This window comes from Leuciscus leuciscus (assembly GCF_965113295.1).
Source record: "Leuciscus leuciscus genome assembly, chromosome: 23".
Lineage (NCBI taxonomy): Eukaryota > Metazoa > Chordata > Actinopteri > Cypriniformes > Leuciscidae > Leuciscus > Leuciscus leuciscus.
Window position 1 is genome coordinate 16131160 of NC_138747.1, and position 20138 is coordinate 16151297.

General features: G+C 37.0%; 1 protein-coding gene across 1 annotated transcript in view; it reads left to right on the forward strand.

Annotated features, from left to right (window-relative positions):
- Window positions 1–20138, forward strand: part of tafa4b (TAFA chemokine like family member 4b) — a 52686-nt gene that overhangs the window by 706 nt on the left and 31842 nt on the right. Inside the window, exons 2-3 of the mRNA XM_082156315.1 lie at window positions 15939–16033; window positions 16134–16248. Of these exons, the coding sequence (XP_082012441.1) occupies window positions 16134–16248 (115 nt within the window). The 5' untranslated portion in view covers window positions 15939–16033. The remainder of the gene's footprint in view (window positions 1–15938; window positions 16034–16133; window positions 16249–20138) is intronic.

Here is a 20138-nt window from a genome sequence, read left to right on the forward strand (position 1 = left end):
AAAAGTCTTGATAAAAATCGAATTTAAAACGATCCTCTGCAGTCTGCGCATGCCACGTGACAATCTTAAATTGAACAGGCATAACTTTATGCGGGCCTTTTATTTTATATTAAAACAATATTCTTAACAAATGATTTGAGTACAGTGTGACTAAATGAGCGCCTCCCACTAGTTCTTCTTCCTCCTCCTCCTCCTCCTCCTCCTCTTTTTGTTCCAATGGCGTTCACATGTTGCGTGATGGCAGTGCATGTGGCTTAGACCTCAAACCAGATGATCTATGAATACACAATACATATACATCCTTCCTAAGGAGCACAAACAAATAAGCGAGAGCGTCAGAGATCCCTTATGATGATCCACGTAACGCGCGCTGCCATTTATTGTTCAGAAATGTTAAATAACTTTTAGCGCATCTACAAGATGATGCGCAATTTCCATGTTTGGCAGTATTTGTGCACAATTGGAGGTGACAATCTCCTGAGGATATTGGACATAATTTTGGCCTTTGTTCAACATCTTTGGACCTTAAACCACCCTTAACGACGCACTTAAAGTTCTACTTCCCAGTTAAAGAAAAAGTATAACTACAATTTCCCCCCACTCATGTAAATAGCATAAGGGGTTTAAAACATTTAAGTAGTGATAAAAGTTAGATCACACGCTAGCCAGACTGCGTATTTTCACCTTTCGCTAAACAGACGGAAACAAAGTCGCGTTTGCCAGATGAGGTAACCATAACAACACCCCGCGATCGTTTTCTGGGCTTTACTTAAAACGTAACAAATATGACTTTATAATAGATTTGCATATCACATTTACATTTACATTTACATTTATTCATTTAGCTGACGCTTTTATACAAAGCGACTTACAATTGCTATATATGTCAGAGGTCGCACGCCTCTGGAGCAACTAGGGGTTAAGTGTCTTGCTCAGGGACACATTGGTGTCTCACAGTGGATTCGAACCCGGGTCTCTCACACCAAAGGCATGTGTCTTATCCATTGCGCCACTACCACCCCCGCATATCACAAATAAGCTTAAAAACAATATTTTAGATAATTACACCGCGCTAGTGGCGAGTGGATTGCAGTTTGCGCAGCGCGAGATAAACCTCGACAGATGCGCACGAAAAATGACATTTACATTAATCAATGATTTACTTGAATTCTTTTTAATAGTCGCCCCACCTTGAAGCCATTGTATTCGCACACTGTATGAATGGGGCGTAAGGAGACTTAATGAGTGATCAGTTTGGGTTTCTGAGCTGCTTATTAGCACCTATCGAAAGAGCGATTCGCTGATCTGGCGCTTTTAACGCGCTTTGAATGCTCTCTCAGTGGAGAAGGAATAGAGCTGCGCGGCTGAAGCGCGAAGTGCCGCCTGGACTAAACGCACCAACCTCATCACATCATGTAACAATTGCTCTTCATCTTCATCTCCACCCCTTTCCCGCTTCCCTGCCATTTGTTCTATCCAATAAGTATTGAGAGCGATTAATTATTCCCCCTTTGTTTCGCTTCCTCCGCGGCGCGCTGCAGAGACAGTCGTGTCATTAGTTCAACCGAGGTCGGGCGATAATTGTAACGCGACTTAATTGTCATCGACACTCACATTAACAGCCAAGCTGCACAGCTGAGCCTAGCGGAGATTGCTCAATGAAACCTGTGCGTAAGAAGAGCTACACATGTTTTTCTCCAACTCTGTCACGCACACAGTCATCCCTTTCATTTGGGCCTTGAATCACAGTGTTCCCTTTGAGCGAGATGTAGGAGAGAAAGAGGGTGTGTGTGTGTGTGTGAGAGAGAGAGAGAGAGAGAGAGCATGTGCACCGTGGAAGAGCACATCTGGGCGGCTGCCTGCAGTCGATTGGTTTCCCCTCTTGATGTCAGTTCTGTGTCTTAGCATTAACTCGTAACCTGCATCGCTTTCTTTTCTTTTCTTTTCTTTTCTTTTCTTTTCTTTTCTTTTCTTTTCTTTTCTTTTCTTTTCTTTTCTTTTCTTTTCTTTTCTTTTCTTTTCTTTTCTTTTCTTTTCTTTTCTTTTCACATGACAACAAAATGACTTCCAGCATCAATCTTTTATTAATATACCCTAATACAACTGCAGTTGATTTTGATATTTAGGCTAGGTTTTCATATAATTACCCTATTACACATTATAAGGCACACACACACACACACACACACACACACACACACACACACACACACACACACACACACACACACACACACACACACACACACACACACACACACACACACACACACACACACACACACACACACACACACATATATATAGTCAAACCACATTTTTTTCAAATTTTATCATTCATAATTCAAATTTCAGTAAAAAATTATAAAGATTTGGGACCAAAAATTATTCAGACACTTTGACCTGACCATGTTTTGCTTACCGGTAAGTGTTTTCCTTTAATTGCTAATGCAACCTTTTTACACCACAGACTGAACAAAATTAAGCATTGCTTGGTAATTGGTCGACCTAAATTGGTATTATCTAATTGTGTAGTTAAATTTAACAGCTGACAGCTATTCAACCTAATTCATTTGTGAGACAGTCTAACAGAAGGATGGCCAAAACCAGTGAAATATCAACTGATTTGATAACTACAAGAACAAGTTCTTGTCATATTTTATTACCATTTCTAAACTATAGTGAATAAACTATACTAATGTGAGAAACGTTGAAGGTGTCTGAATACATTTTGGTTTGACTATATACATACATATATATATATATATATATATATATATATATATATATATAGTTCTCATTTAGTAAGTATATGCATGGGAGGACGAGTCGTGTTCATATACGAGGGAGGGAGGGAGGGAGGGGTGTGGTGGGTTAGAGAGGGGGAACGAGGGACGCTCGAGGGGATCTCTGATAGATAAGGCACGGATTGAGCAGCTCAGCTGGTCAGATCTGCTCTCTGAGCTCTGAGCTGGCATTAGCCAATCCACTCTGTTCTGCCGTGATGGATGGATGCTCTTAGAACGGACAAGGACCGGGGAGAGGCAGAGTGAGAGAGCATCACACAAAGAGAGATGGTGGGAGGGTCATTAAAGAGAAGGAGGGAGCCATATAAATCGAAAGGGGTTAGAAAGAAATTAATGATGGAGGGAGAGACAGAGGGAGAGATTCATGAGGAACAGAAGGCAGTGATGGGAAAGTCTCTCATCTGTAAATGAGATTGTCCCTGATGGCCATTTTCTCCCCCAGTTCGCTCATTCTTCTTTCCCTCACAAACCTCAATGCTCCGCTGGACGCAGGTCTCAATACCGGGGCTCCGCGAGTGCTGACAGTGAAAAACAGAGAGACTGGAGGGAGTCGGGCCTCGGGAGACTCTTTCGTATTTTCTCCTCTCTCACATAGTCACTTCACACCACTTGGCCCTGAAACCTTATAAAACAAGGGAGGTCTGAGAGGGCACATTATTCAATAAAAAAGTTTAAGGGAAAGAGAGTTGAAAGCGCAAAAATACATCAGAGCTATAAAATACTAAAGCAAGTTTGTTTGTTTAGGATTCACATAGGAAACAGATATTTTCAAAAATTCACTGTTGTCCATATCAACGCTGTATCAGACTGCTCATCTGGGCAACTGAAACCAGCACTTTCATGTTCACACCGTGGACTTGCTCTTTCTTGTTTCATGAATACAGACGCAACTGGCAGCATCTTGCATCTCAGTTATTGACTGCAGTGAAAATGACCTCAGAAGATTGAATATTACTGTAATATTGTGCGCTGTTCGTGTTGTTGCTTGGTTAATTGTTTTGCTCATTATATTGTACTTTTAGGATGACAGCTTTTAGGATAGTAACCTATACTGGTAAAATTCTACAATAATATATTATATAAAAAAACACAAAAAAAAAACACGTCAATACTTGATAAGTTTTGTCTGGAAAGAATCTTATGGTATATGTATATGGAGATTTGAAAAAACCCTAGTAAATAGTACATAACGTACACATTTGCAAAAAAAATAAAATAAAAATAAATTCAGGGTGGTACAGCATGACCATGATTTTTGTACATGATATTATTTGAAATACCTTGTAGTATGCACATATATGAATATAATAATTCAGTAACATGGTCTATATCAAATGTACCATCTGATACCTTGACTGCACCATAGTACTTTTTTTTTGTAAGGGTACTGGCTCATCCTATCCATTATCTCTTCAATATTTTTTTCCCATTGACATAGCTTTACAATTTTTACTGTCTGTCCTGATGGTATTAAACAGCGTCGAAGCCCTCCTGCTTTTCTGCAGTGAGTGGCGGTTTGGATTGGTTTATTCCACTCAGAATGGATGACACCCATTTCAGTGGGATTTGCTTTAAATAACAGGCTAAAGTAAAAAGCTCTTTGGCTTTAGCATGGGATACATTGGATAGGCATGCACTTCAGTCTGATCTGAGCAGTGTCAGTGAGAGCTGTCAGATTTAAATTCAAATATGTTGAGGTGTTACCACACCAGAAGCCATTGTGTTAAAACACACACACACAGACACTCTCTCTCTCTCACACACACACACACACACACACACACACACACACACACACACACACACACACACACACACACACACACACGCACACGCACACGCACACACACACACACACGACATTATAACCCCAAACCCTACACTGTAAAAGAAAAAGTTGCTGCCTTATATATTTAAGTATAATCAACTTGGATATTTAAATAATTTCAACTTAAATTACATTTAACTGAAAACGAGTTGAATCTTATAACTAATTGGTTAACTTATTTTGATGAGTTAAAGCAATATAAAAACATATATTGTCATAAATTATTGATAATATAATTTTTTACTGTGTCCTCCAGTGGATTGGGTTGCGTTGGCATAAGGTAAAGCAATGCCTTCAGTATTCAGGTTACAACTCTGAACGAAAAGAATAAGCTATTAAATGCGCATCAGTTTTGTGGGCGGCTTTAAGTGCTTTTGTGGCCCAAGCAAATGGAACCAAAATGTTGCTTTTCAATTGTACAGATTCTCAGTCAGCTCACAACAATCTCTATCGATAAACCCGTTTTGTCTTTTCAGCGGCTCGTATGAGCTTTCAAACCTATTGTGAGGATTGAAATCTCAAGAGGTGGAGAGTCTATAAACTGCATGTGTCTAGGCTTTTACGCACACCTGATGACAAATGCGGTTTTGATGAAAATACATGGTGAAAATCATCTGACACATGCATTTGTCACCAGAGTACAGACCTTGAGCCATTCAAGCTGTATTAAAATGTACTTCAATACATAACAATTCAGGGGCGTCATGCACTTTTATGAAGAGGCACGAAAACCAGACACATTTAACAAAGGTCCCACTCTATTAAGTGTCTTTAACTACTATGTAACATTTAAACTAATCAATTGATACAATACACTTATTGTGTACATTGATGTTTTTATATTGTAGTTATATTTAAAAAATACCTGCATATAATTACAGCTGTAATTCATTTTTGTAATTACATCTATTATTACAATTTTGACCCTTAAACCTTAACACACCCATAAACCTAGTCATACCACCAAACCTGTGTCTATCCTTACCCATATCCCTCCTCAATAGCAACAAAAGTGTTTTGCAATACAACATGAAAACAGCTAGTACATTGTATCTAAATATATATATTTTTAATGTAAGTACATAGTAGTTAAAGACATCTAATATAAAGTGTGACCTACTAGGGTCTATATATATAAATATATATATATATATACACACACAGGTGGAGTCTATAAACTGTTTGTTTGTGTGTGCAAGTTTACACCTCTTTGTGTGTCTGCGTTTGTAATGGTTATGATTAATCCGAATGATGGATAGCTTTATTGTTTGTGTGATTAACTACATTGGTTTGTTCACTGCATTCGAGTGAGAGCATCTTTGTGCATTGTAAGGTGTTTAAAGCATTAAGTCTGATTTATTAAAGCAATAAGCCACTCAAGGCCATGCGTTACACTGATTATACTACAGCTAAGAGACGATAGAAATAAAGCTGACAAAACCCATTTCCATACCGGAGAGATGAAACCGATCTTCAACCAGATGGAACTGGATTAATTGTTTGAATGTTCCAATCCCAATTTGACTTTTGACCTGTGATGCCGCCTGAATCATAATCATACAGTGTTTGTTTTTTGGGGAGAACTGTCCCACTGGCTGAGCCTGGTTTCCGTGCCACTGTCGCCTCTAGATTGCTTAGTTGGGAACACTTAATATTCAACAATATTACTGATATGACACCATTGTATGAGAACTGTAAATCCAAAGATTTTTCTCTGTGCCGAGTAACTTGGGAGTTTGGTTTGAGTGTGTGTGTGTGTGTGTCCTGATGTGTATAAAAGCCAGTGTGTGTAAAAGGGAGAATAAGTACGAGGGGTTAGACGGCCGCGCTCCTGAGGGAACACAGCAATACGGTGTTACACTCCAGAGCCCCACAGACAAATTAATTCACTTATTGACACCGCTGACACATCTCAGTGACTTTGTAAAATTAACAATTGATCACACTCACTTGCTCTTTCTCTCCTTTTTTCTTTCCCCGTCTCCGTTCCCCCTTTCTCCTTCGGCCGATCTCTTTGCACGCCTGGCACGTTTAGTCATTATTATAATTACGCGGCAGCCTGCAGGAGTCTGGGCATTAGTGATAGAGGGGTGTGAGATAATCGGGACAGTGGCCGGCCTCAGCACGCCTTTGCAGGGATGAGGACAAGGAGAAAGACCCCGGCTCCGACAGCGGCGGACCAATCTCATTGATTGTCCAAATCCACTTCCAAACAGGACATAGTGTCAAGGGTCACCAAACACAGGGACAATAAAAAAGAGCAGTGCATTTATCACAGAGAGAAAGAGAAAGAGGACCCAAGTAGAATATGGTGACAGACTGTTTGGTTTTACTGATGCACACTTTTTGACTTTTGTTTCCTTCTGTGGTTAATCATTTTTTTTAAATCAATGAGACAGATCAGAATGGGCAAAAAGTTATATTTTAGATATGCTGTCAGTAGACTTTGCACTAATCCACAGATCCATGAATGATTTTGGCTTGGGGTCTTTTCCCCAGTCAAGTCTTCATTCTGTATTGATATTCGGCTATTGGGATTCTCAGTGTCCCCTTAAACTTTTTCTTTTATTTACTCAGTGGTTACTTGGTTCCCAGTTCTGACTCCTTTAAGCATCATCTTTGTCTCAGATGTTTCTCCTAAAATTTCATACAAAACAATTTCAATTTTTTTTTTTACTTATAATAGAAGTTTAGCTTCATAAAATCTAATTTAAATTGTGATTTTGGATGAATTTGAGGATGAATATTCAAGTTATTATGTTAAGATCTCTTTTAAAAGGGTCTTTTTTAGGACAGAAACTGGAGGAGGACATTTTTTTCTAGTTAACTATTTTGCTGTCTAACATGTCTAACAATTAAGATAATAAAGAGATCTCACTTATAATTTTTTGCCCTAATGGTCATGGTGAAGTCTAATTTCGGATCCAATGTACAAAATTTCAGACACTGTAAAGTAACTTTTCAAAGATGATTTTTCCTTGTGTGCTGAACTGATGCACAGCCTCTGAAAGGCTGAACTGAGGCCTTTTAGAGTCGGACAGATGGCTGAGAGATGTTGGTGCACAATGCTGTCAGGTGGTAAATGGTGCGACTGTAAAAAACGTATTTTTCTTGTGTGTGTAATATGCTTGAGAGGAGCATATAATGTAGCAGATTGTACTGCTTTGGGGCAAAACGTTTATTAGCCTGTAAGTGCTGTAGTAGTCACGCTATACCTTCATAAAGCACACATGAACCTGTCTAGATTTATCATTCAACAGTGAAATCTAATGGAGGACTTCATTCTCCTGTTCATAATTAATTAGAAATTAGAAATTATAATAATTGTTTTAATACAGACCTTATAAAAGGTATTTTTAGAAATTAATGAAGACATTATTTAGTCTTTTGTGATTCGTTGTTCCTTTTGAAGATCTATACAAAATTAAGAATTGAAACGAATAAATCTTTAATAATCCCATAAAGAAGAACACCCAGGAGATAACTTGGAGAATAACAAAAACACAACCATCACAACATGGAATAAAACAGGAACTCAGGACTTAAATAGGAGCAAACAAGGGTAACTGATGACAAACAGCTGAACAGAATCACTAATGAAACCTAACCTAGGAAACTAATCAGAACAACATCCTTGAAAACTAAATCAAAACAGGGTAAAAACAGCCTCTGAACGCGACACTGATGATATTTTTCAGAAATGTTTGCCACAAAAAGTAACCAAAAGCACAAGCAGTCATATACAGTACAAATTAAACAATTTGTTTAAAATGAATATATGAGCTGAATACAAAAGCTGTAGCTTGTGAATGAACAAATGAAGCAGTGAAGCATCTCATTTAGTTAAAATGAGGTCATCATGCTGATCTTCATTGAGCTTGTACATCAGAGCAAAGCTAATTGGACAGTTAAGAGCGTCTGGGCTGTCTCAAGACACTGCCGTGAGAAGCAACACCTCGCTAAATGAGCTGTGAGCTCTGAACTTCAGCTTAGTACTAACTCCACATCTAATTCAGAGGGTTTAAATGTGATGTGTTGAAATCTTATGAGGAGTGATTTTTTAAAGTTACAAGGCAAGCATCTACGCACACACACAAAGTCCTGGAAAGAAAGACTCTGGTTACAGATATTTCTTTTTGCTGGGTCTGTGAGGAAATGGAAGAGAGGGGGAAAAAAACCTGTCTGGCGGAGTCATTGGATCTTGGGGACTGTGAATCCAGTCTGAGCAACAGGCTGTGGATGGGACTTAAGTGCAATGAAGATCAATTCTTCTGTAACTTTAAACTCAGTACCCTTATCATCATATTACCCATGAGCTTGAAGCAAAAACGTAGAGCTGACAGTAGAGATTTGCTTGGATATAGATTTTTATACCTGAAGCACACCTGCTTACAAATACTGTTTTGGGGAAGACAGACACATGGTGAAATTTGTGAAAATCTTGTCTTTTCCTTCTGTTACTTGTGGTCATTCAGAAATGATGGCAGTAAGAAAGTCTTAAATGATAAAAACCCACAATTAATCCTATACAGGGCAAAGGGTAAATCCAAACCAGAGGCTAAACAGGGAAACAGATTTGAAAAGACTCACACAATACATCCTCTAAGAACAAAGACCATGAGAAACACTGGGGTATACATACACAAGGGGAGACGGGCAAACAAGACACACCTAGGAACAATCAGGACTAATCAATGACAAAAACTACACAGGACTACAAAACATGATGTCAAAACAGGAAATTACATATAAGTCCACATATGACCAGGGGAACACAAGACAGGAATCATAACACTTACATCTCTTACACATGCATTTGTCACCAGGCATGAGCTAATCAAGTTGCATTAATACATTTTTAAATACATAAAAAAATCAGTGGAGTCATGCATGTTTTAGGCCTGAGAGACATGGTAACAACACTTTAACAAATTAGTATTTCCATAAAAGTAAAACTCAATAGTCTAGTCGCAAAACAGTATTCATTTAGTGTGCAAGCAGACCCAAGTTCAAATTCTGAACTCTTATACAATTTGCAATTAGCAAAATACTATATATATATACATACATACAATTTTCCAGCATCCCTCCTTCACCCCAACTCCTCAAGCTTAACTATTTTCTATCCCAACCAGGGATTGGGGAAGTACTCTGGGTTCTGGCCAAATTACGAGCTTGGAGCCCTCTCTTCGGAAAGCACGCCAAATATATCCGATTATGTAAGGGTCAACTTGTGAAATATTTTTTTTGGAAGTTGAATTCAAAATCTGATTGGTCAATTTGCATGGTCATGATGTTTCTTCTAGATCTGCGTGCGCTTTAGTGTGTAAAAGGGTAAATAGGTCAATGTGTTATAGGTAAATGGTAAAAGTAAATGTATATAGTCTTGTCGTCTTGTAGATTAAATTTAGAAGGGACATCTCTCAGTGCTCCACTACTCCACTGCTATACGCACACACACACACACACACACACACACACACACACACACACACACACACACACACACACACACACACACACACACACACATACACACACACACCAACTTGTAAATACATATTGAAATGAGATGCTTTATAGTGCAGGGTGGTGAAATTGCCTGTTTATCTCCAGTAATATCGGCTGAGTGAGAGCTGATGTACTCATCTGCAAGCACACTGATACGGCAGGGTCAGCAGTGCGGAAGCTCCCTGTGTCCATTCGGATTGGCTGTCGGAGCTTTACTGCGAGCTTCCCCGCAGTTGCTTGTGCTCATAAACGCACGCACTGATATTGCCTGGAGACGTGGGAATGCAGCAGGCTGGAAATGTTTCAGTGAAAAGCCAGATAAATGCACCGGTGGCCTCTGCCTCCCACCGCATTTCAATATTGTGCATTTTCCCAGAAATCCGAGATGCTTTTAAGAACTTCTGTTGGCCCTCTCGCCGTTTGGGCTCATTTTCGGCGGGGCCTCTCATCGGAAAGATAGAGTTGTTTTGCAGGGATTCATTTTTCTGCTCTGTTTGAGTCCCGGAGCATGAAATGGTGTATTTAGGATCAAGTCTGTTGTTGCAAATGGCTTGCGTGTGTGTGTGTGTTTGTGAAAGAGAGAGAGCAAAAATGAGTGAGAGAGTGACAGGGCATGAGGAAGTTGACAGAACCAAAGGAAGTTGATGACTTTTTTAAAACATATAATATCTCAAGGTCCAACTTACACATGTACAGTATTACCCTGTGGCATAAAATAAGACAATGTAGTGAAAGGACTAGCATAATCTTAATCCGCTTACATACGTTGTTCCTTTGGGTACAGGAAAATGTTACATTTGGGTGAAGCTTAAAAATTCAAAATAAGATTGTAATACTAGATTATAATGTTTGTTTAAAGTAGGGCAAAAAGTCAATTAGTTAAAGCCAAAGGGTGTCATACTTTATTCTATACAGCTTAAAGAAATAGTTCACTCAAAAAAGAAAAATCTGTCTTAATTTGCTTATTCTCATGTCTTTCTGAAGCCTTATTTATTCTGTACACGAAAGGAGGTAATTTATTAAATCTTCACTTATAAAGAAATGTGCGCTTTATACACCTGTCCAGTAGGCGGCAGAAATGGTAGAAAATTGTACTTGCTTTTTCAAGTGTTTTAAAGGCTTTTGGCAAATTAATGTATAGGTGTATTTTTGCTACCTACTGTAATGGAGTATAAAGCACTGGCTGGCAGAGCACAGTAGAGCAAAGACTTTCACCAAAAATCCTTGAAGTAATTTGAAAATTATCAATCAGCCACATAAAATTTTGTTCGCTGACTCTCTTGAGTTACAAAGTATTGCCATTGCATTGAGTTTACAAAGAATATAGGTTTAGAAGGATATGAGGGAAAGGTAATGATGATAGTATTTTCATTTTTGGGTGAACTGTCTGTCTTTTTAATATATTTAAGTTATAGTAAGCCATCAGCAGGTTGATTTCCCCAAAACTTGTAAACACAGCTGATCTATAGTGCTTTCAAAACATTTCTCTGTTTGTTTGAGAATCTTGACCCACCCATCATAGTCATAAATTCTCAAGCAACATTGTAAATTTGGGGTGTATCCATCTTTTTGTCCGTATATATATATAGCGTCATATAGTGTTATACTGTTATCTACTTTGCTATAGATCTTAAAGTGTGGTCACAATTACCACTGCATGGTGAATTGATTAAGAGTTTTGCATGAGGGTGAAAGATGTCACAGCATGTTAAAGTTGGTCACATGAATTCTCCATGCTGACCAACAGAAATAGGGTTGGTTTGAAAGTGACTTTGGTGTGAGCTGTGCTTCATACGTCACTTCAATATTGAGACAACCGACCATGTTGCTAATGTGCCCCTTTAGTCAGGGTGCCAATTGTTCAGCTGACAAAATATCTTTCTAAATGCCTTTTAGAAGACAAAAACTCCATAAAACAAAAAAGTTGGGGTTTAAAAATTACTTATGATCTAGACCTTTATACAGTGATTGGAATTGTAAATGCCATAAGTCTATCCCTCACAGCCTCTTTTCCATCCGTGTAAAATTTCATATGCCGTCTATATGACTAAGGTCTATTGATCAAACAGCTAGTACAACATATCTCAAAAACTATAAGATGCGTTAGAAAATTAGATGTGAAATGGTATCATAATTTACACACACTCATGTCGTTCTAAAACTGTATGACGTGGAACGTAAAATATATTTTGAGATATTTTGAGATATCTCTTAGTGTTGTTGTTGTTTTTTCAGCTTAGTTTTCATTAGCATACAATTAAGTATGCTATCTAGCATAACTTTTTGGTGAAATTAAGTTCTACAGAAAAGTCAGCCAGTTTAACATCCCAAATAGTTATTTTTAACCCGATTTGACTCTTTCCTTCCAATTTGCTTGTCACATTAGTAATAGGTAAACAAGCATTTATCAACAAACCAATAGTTCAAATGTCAAGAAGTCTAAAAGGCTTTTATTATCATCAGCCAGCCAGGCATGTAAATATTGGAGTCCATTTCATTTTAGTGCACCCTATTTTTGAGAGACTCGGAAACTCAATTCACAATTCACTGGTAGATTTAAAAGACTCCGTCTAGCAGGTATGTACAGTCGGGGCTGTGCTTTATTTTCAACAGGAAAATGGGCCAAGTATTCCACCTTGGGATGTGTGCCCCAACGTGTCACTTCACCTGCATGTGTGTTTATACTTAATGCTGAAATCCGGGCTGGAGATGTGGACATTAAATGCAGGGCACAGTTCTTTATCTTAGTCAGTGGTGTTTTTGAGCCTCTGCATGTCAATGAAGCGCGGTTGTGCGCGTCTGAGTGTGTGCATGGCTTTGTGTTTGTCATTAAGGTTAAGCCAAATGCAAATCAAAGCAATCTCCTGACAGACCTTCCTACGCAGACCGCCCCACTTCACTTAATGATCACCTCGGTCTGTTCTGGTGAAGAGTCCTTCAGTTAATACACTAATAAATACCACACACACACTTTCGCCTGTGTGCAAAATACAGGTGCATTTGCATAAGTTTAGGGCAATTAGAGTTGTTGTGCAGAAGAATGGTGTGAAGATAACAGGATGATTTACTATGTCATGACTGTGGACGGCAGTTTATGTATGTGCGTAAAGGTGCGTAGTCAGCTTTTGTGTGTATCCTAATGCACTCTGTTATGGGTTTCGCTAATGAATGTATCAGAATACAGAGCTGTTAGTAATGCTGTTGTGTGTCTGTCTATGTAAAGAGAATGGACAATGTGCTGTTGCCTGTGGCTTTCTGGCTTAGCATGTCTAATAATCAGTCACACACACACACACACACACACACACACGCAAATGCTGGATGAGGTCTCCTTTCATGGGTTCATTTTCATTCAAAGCAATTCTCAGTGTATCCACAAGGGGACAGAGTGACCTCATTTAGATCTATGGGGGGAAATCTCTAGAAAACAATTACAAGTCATATGCAAGTAATAATAATAATAGTAATAAACATACTTTTATGACAACTAAGCACACACACACACACACACACACACGCACACGCACACGCACACGCACGCACGCACGCACGCACACACACACACACACAAACACAAACACATATATAATAGGTAATAGGAGCTGGGAGAAGTGTGTAATTGTTATTTGAACAGTATTCATTTTGTAATTCTCTTCGGACTATCAAGGTAAAAGAGTCAAACAGGACTTTGACCTGGTCGTTTTTGCTCTTAGCAACTTTTATTTATGGACACATCCACTGCGCATGTGCATCTGTGTATTGGCATGTCTATACTTATATGAAAGAAGCAGAGAAAAAGAGAAAATGAATGCATGTGTATGTGATTGAACTTGCAAGATCGGTGGTCTCTGTGAGTGTGTGATGAGGTTGTTAGATCACTTTGAGCCCGGGGGTAGGTGAACTACAGTAAACAATATATCAGTCCCATCTCTATGGCCTCAGCGCCCGTGTGTGTGTGTGCGGGGTTGCCTTTGAAGAACAGGGGTTGCATCGTGCCCTGAGGGTGGATGGATATCCCTCTCTGAAGCTGCCCTTCTTTTGCTCATCCCATCTCTGTTTCTCTGTTGCTCCGCTCCATCAGTACTTTTATTCCTCTCTCCCTTTCTGTCCTCAGACCTTACACCTCATCTCAGGCCTTTTTTATTTCTTTCCTTTCAACCTCACATTTCATCAGCGCTGTTCTATTATCATATTCTTGTTTTTATTTTCTCACATGTATGTTATTTCTTTAACAAAGGGAGCTTTTAGGTCCTAGGGTTTGCTTTTAATTAAAACTAGCAAATACTTTTTTCTTTTTGTTATATGAAGGTCTCATAACATTTTTGAAAAACATATTATGCCCTTAAAATTATTTTTTGCTACTTTCAAATGCTTTTTATGTGTAGATGTTAGACCCTAGAACCACACTTGCAGTCTTAATATTTTTATGTTGGATATTAATACTTTATTACATTTATGTTTGTTACAAAGTGAGACAATCATAAATCATTTTAATTCATACTTAAAAAAAACAAAACAGTTCCAGTTCTGCTCTTTTGTGGCCCATTTATTTTCATTTTTCAATTTAAAAATGTCATATTTTCTTTCCACAAATTCAACTGTGATTCGCACTCAGAATTATTATTCTTTTGTGTTATTTTATTTTACAAACAGGAAAAACACAAACATTTAGATGAGGCAATCCAAAATCTCCATACATTATTTAAACAATTAATTCTATGTTGACATCATAGTCAATCAAGTTTGATCAATGCTAAATATTAAACATGTTTGATATCTAAAATCACAAAACATAAACTTTCAATGGAGTATCATTCATCAACAATTCACCATACTGTACAGTATAATTTTCCAAACATGTTAACCACATCCACTGACAAACAAACAATTACATTTATATAGGGCAAAGTTTTACACCAAACACAATAATGGAGAGAAAAAAAATATATATAATGAAGAAAATATAATAATAATAAATAAATATATATTTTTTCCCCCACAAATTACAACTGTTTCTCAGTTACGGTGTAAATTACATCAGAAGTTAGTGTACTTAAATAGACAAAAATGTCACTGAAGGGCATGATGATATTTGATGTCTGAAGTATACAAAGAAAAATCATTAGTCAACAAAATATTTTTTATTGTGCATAACTAATCAGTCATTTGATTTTGTTCAATTATGTAAAAAAAGTATGACAATATTATCCAATTGTTTGTATTTACGATGAATAACATTTTATCTATGAAATTAGTGTTAGAAAAAACAACAGCGTTTCCATTAGATTTGCGCAAAACTTTTGCGATTTTTTTCTAAATGTCGACAAAAATCTATTGCGAAATGACGGCGTTTCTATTAACCAATGTTATGCGACTAAAACGTCTTTTTTCCTCTCGTGATAAGTAAAATCATAAAGTAAGTAAAAAACACCTCATGCGAGCGTAAAAACGTTTTTGCGATAAATGGGAGTTTTCGCAAAATTGACGTGTTTCCATCCGGCGTATTTTCAATTCGCATTTTCAATTTGCGCAATTTGAAGGGTAATGGAAACGCGGTTAGTGTCAGCCATTTGTGTCAGTGATTTAAGATGTGGAGGAAATTACATTTTCTTGCATACAGTACATCCATTATTAGAAGACAAATTAAATGAACTAGTGAGTTTGAAAAGTGTATTTCAGAGGAGTTTCAAATCGCAATACCCAGAAGACCAGACGTGCCCATTGTTGAAGAAACCCACTGCTTTTTTCTTCACTTGACCTCATCCCTCTCCTTCTTCCTTCTGTCTTCTCAGGATCTAAACATTGTTTGAGGAAGCAAGTGAAGACAGAGGAGGAGACATGGCTGGCTTACAGGGAAGAGAGTGATCAGAGAACAGAGGACAGAAAGGTAACACTGTTGACGTATTCTCACAACCTTGAGGCAGACTGTGACTCATGTGTAGACTTTTCAATGCTCTCTCTCTCTCTTTGTGCTGGTCTCTCTGTAGATGCAGCTGTGGGGGCGGTCAGTGTGGCAGTTGCAGGTTGCACTCTTCGTCACCTTGGTAATGTGCTCGTGCCAGTCGGCTTCTGCGGGCACACGGAGTCTGCGGGGACACACAGGTATGCCAATGCCCCATTGGCTTAATTACAGGAGAATATGTATTTATGAACACATGGCAGACCGTTTGGTTAACCACTTCAAATCCAAAGCAGACTGATCATTGATAAATCATTCACAAGTTCATCTCATGCCACTTGTGTTTTTGTTGATTAAACAGCATTTGTAGCATAATGTTGATAAGCACAAAAATGTATTTCCACTTGTCCCTCATTTTCTTTAAAAAAGTTTACAGTGAGGCACTTACAATGAATGTGAATAGGGCCAATTCATAAATATTAAAATACTCACTGTTTAAAGTATATTCACAATATGTAAATAATATGCATGTTAAGTTGATTTTAGTGTGAATAAAGTTCACCTACCTTTTCTGTGTAAAGTTATAAGCAATTTTACAATTTCGTTGCCATGATGGAATGCCACAAAAAACAATGATAGTAAATGATTCTTCTCATAATTTTTTTTATGAATTTGAAAACTTGACATCTGGAAGCATGACACATAGAGAAATGAAAAATATATAATATATTTTTTTAATAAATCTTTTATTTTATTGTTGATCGGTTTATTGAATAATTAAATTAAATTCAAGTTTATTTGTATAGTACTTTTCACAATACATTGTTTCAAAACATCTTTACTGAAATAATGCTTATAATGCTGATAATATTTATAGATAATGTCAATAATTGTTGATATTCATGTTTTTTCCTTTATTTTTCTCTATTATGGATGTACTCATTATACCGTAAAAAAAAAAAGTTGCTGCCTTAAATTTTTAAGTACAGTCAACTTGGATGTTAAAGTCATTTCAACTTAAATTACATTAAACTGACTTAAAAAATGAGTTGAATCTTGTATAACTTGTAATATGTATGATGAGTTAAAGCAATGTAAAAACATATGTTGTCATAACTTTTTAATCATATCATTTTTTACAGTGGAATAAGCTGTATGTGTATGTTGTCGGGGTCAAAGGTACAGTTCCATGAGCATATATAATAAAGAGTCAAACCACATCTTAAAACAGTCATAAAAATGACAAGAACAAATTTACAGCTCATATAATACATATGTTTTAAGAGATGAATAATTGTAAGTGCTTTTATAATATCATAAGCTTCACATTTCTTCTTTTAAATCTTCAAAAACTGGGCCGCAGTCACTTCCATAGTAAGTGCTTCATCGCATTTTTATTTTATTTAATTTTTTACATTTTTCGGGGGATAATCAACATTATGCCACTAATGTTGGTGATTAAGCTTAACCTGAATCAAAATATTCCTTTAAATATTTTTGCTAATTTGATGATGCTTTCAGCTACAGTACCAGTGAGAATGCACATTTCATTATGTTTAAATCCATTCCACATTTTTATTTTTTTACAATTAGTGGTAAAAAAAAAAAAAAGGCTTCAGATTCCGTCCACCTAGTGAGTGTAAACCACAGAGGATGTCAGTGAACCTTTTTTCAGCCCATAAAAGACATTTAACAAAGCTTGACCTCTAATACAAACACATAATCACAGTTATTTCCGGTGCTGTCCTGTTCAGGAGATTAAAAGCGGGTCGTTTGCATCCGTATCATATTTATATGATAGTGCTCCTGCCCTGCAGTAACATTAAAACGGACAGCAGCAAAGTCACTTTCTTCATTAGAGTTCATGCCTCTGCAGTAAAGAGTTTTAAGCGAAGGGACAATTTAGTAATGACTGTATTAATCTTAAATGGTCAGGTAATAAGCTCGTTACACCTCTGCATGCCTCTGTACACACACACACACACACACACACACACACACACACACACACACACACACACACACACACACACACACACAAAGACGTACCCGTCTTCGTGAAAAGAAAAGGAACGAGAAAAGAGGGAGGGTAACTAAAATTATGTCCACTTCCCCACGCTAATTGACACCCACGAGCTAACTAATTCTGATTTGCATAATTCATGAAAGCTTCCCTCATGGTGAAGAAGTGACCAGCAGTACATAAATATTTTAGCATGCCAAAAGGTCAGACTCCAGGCTCTTTGCTGAATCATTCATATTATGCAAAGTCCTTCCCCAATGTCAGCGTTGCTCCCGATAATTATCACACTTTCTTTAATTACGGCTTCTCTTTGTTTAGTTGTTGCTACTGTAATGCAAGGTGACCTTTCGGCTGAGACAGAAATGCCACCAGCATCTCGAGCCGCTCTGACTGATGATGTTACTTCTCATTTTGATGGGGAGAAGAGGTTACTTTTCTAACGGAGGTGTTTTTAATCAGCACTGCGCTAATTACAGCAGAAGTGTGTTGTGAAGGTCACCAAAGTTTTCACATTTCATAGGTGGATGTCATCGCTGGTTTCAGCCCTATCCTTAATTTGAAGAGAGACTTTTGCTAATTGAGGAAAAATTGTTTGTTGATTAATATTGAAATTGAATATTTTGAGGAAAACAAAAGAAAAGGGAGAAATGTTGGCAAAAATGCACAAAATTGTATCGTCAACACTTTTTGTGATTCATTGCTCCTTTTTCAGAAAGTTTCAGAGTGACTTTTTGCTCTGACTGGTCACATGGTGTAGCTATTATTTTTATTTTTTTAATAAAACATATTTGTGATTTGAATGTTATAGAAGTGGCCTGGAGTTTTTGCACAGGTGACCATAGCCAATAAAAACTCTATTAATAATAATAAAAAAAAAAAGCTCTAAGTACACTATATGTTGTATATTTAAATATTGCATAATATTATAGATAATATTTTAATGTATTATATATATATTTTTTATATCATCACTATGTTTTTTCAAAGAAAAAGCTTTTATTCAGCAAGGATGCATTAAATTGACCAAAAGTGACAGTAAAAAATTTACAAAACATTTATGTATAAAATAAATGCTGTTCTTTTGAATCTTCTATTTATCCTGAATCCTGAAAAAAAGTATCATGGTTTACACAAAAATATTAATCGGTTTTCAACTGTGATAATAATAATAAGAAATGGTTTTTTTTTGCACCAAATCAGCATCATGTGACTGCTGAAAGATATGAAGTTTGAATTTTTTATACATTCTTATGTATTTGATTATATTAAAAAAATATATTTATACAAACATATTATGCTATATGTGACCCTGGATCATAAAACCAGTCATAAGAAGTACTGGTATATTTGTGGCAATAGCCAACAATACATTGTATGAGTCAAAATTATGGATTTTTCTTTTATGCCAAAAATCATTAGGATATTAAGTAAAGATCATGTTCCATGAAGATATTTTGTACATTTCCTACCGTAAATATATAAAACCTTTGTTTTTGTGAATGAATACAGCACAATCGCGGACATAAATGGACAACTTTAAAGACGATTTTCTCAATGGTTTTTTTGCACCTTCAGATTCCAGATTTTCAAATAGTTGTATCACGGCCAAATATTGTCATATCCTAACAAACCATACATCAATGGAAAGCTTATTTATCCAGCTTTCAGATCAGATGATACATATATCTCAATTTAAAAAAATTGCCCCATGTGACTGGTTTTGTGGTCCAGGGTCACATATGTACATTACTATATTACATATTATACTACACTTTAAATAAATAAATAAATAAAGATATATATGTATATATACATATATATATATATGTGTGTGTGTGTGTGTGTGTGTGTGTGTGTGTGTGTGTGTGTGTAAATAGTATCTTAATAACTTTGGGATTTAAAAAGAATAGCCTCTGCCACATTTTTACCTTGAAAAGCAAGTTCTTCATTGCAGTGCCACTTGTGGCCACATGATGGCTCTGAAGCTCTATAAATGCATTCACAGGAATAACCCCTCATGTGTCTGAATGAGAAGCAGTAATGGGTCATTTGTAAAGTTCTCCCACGGAA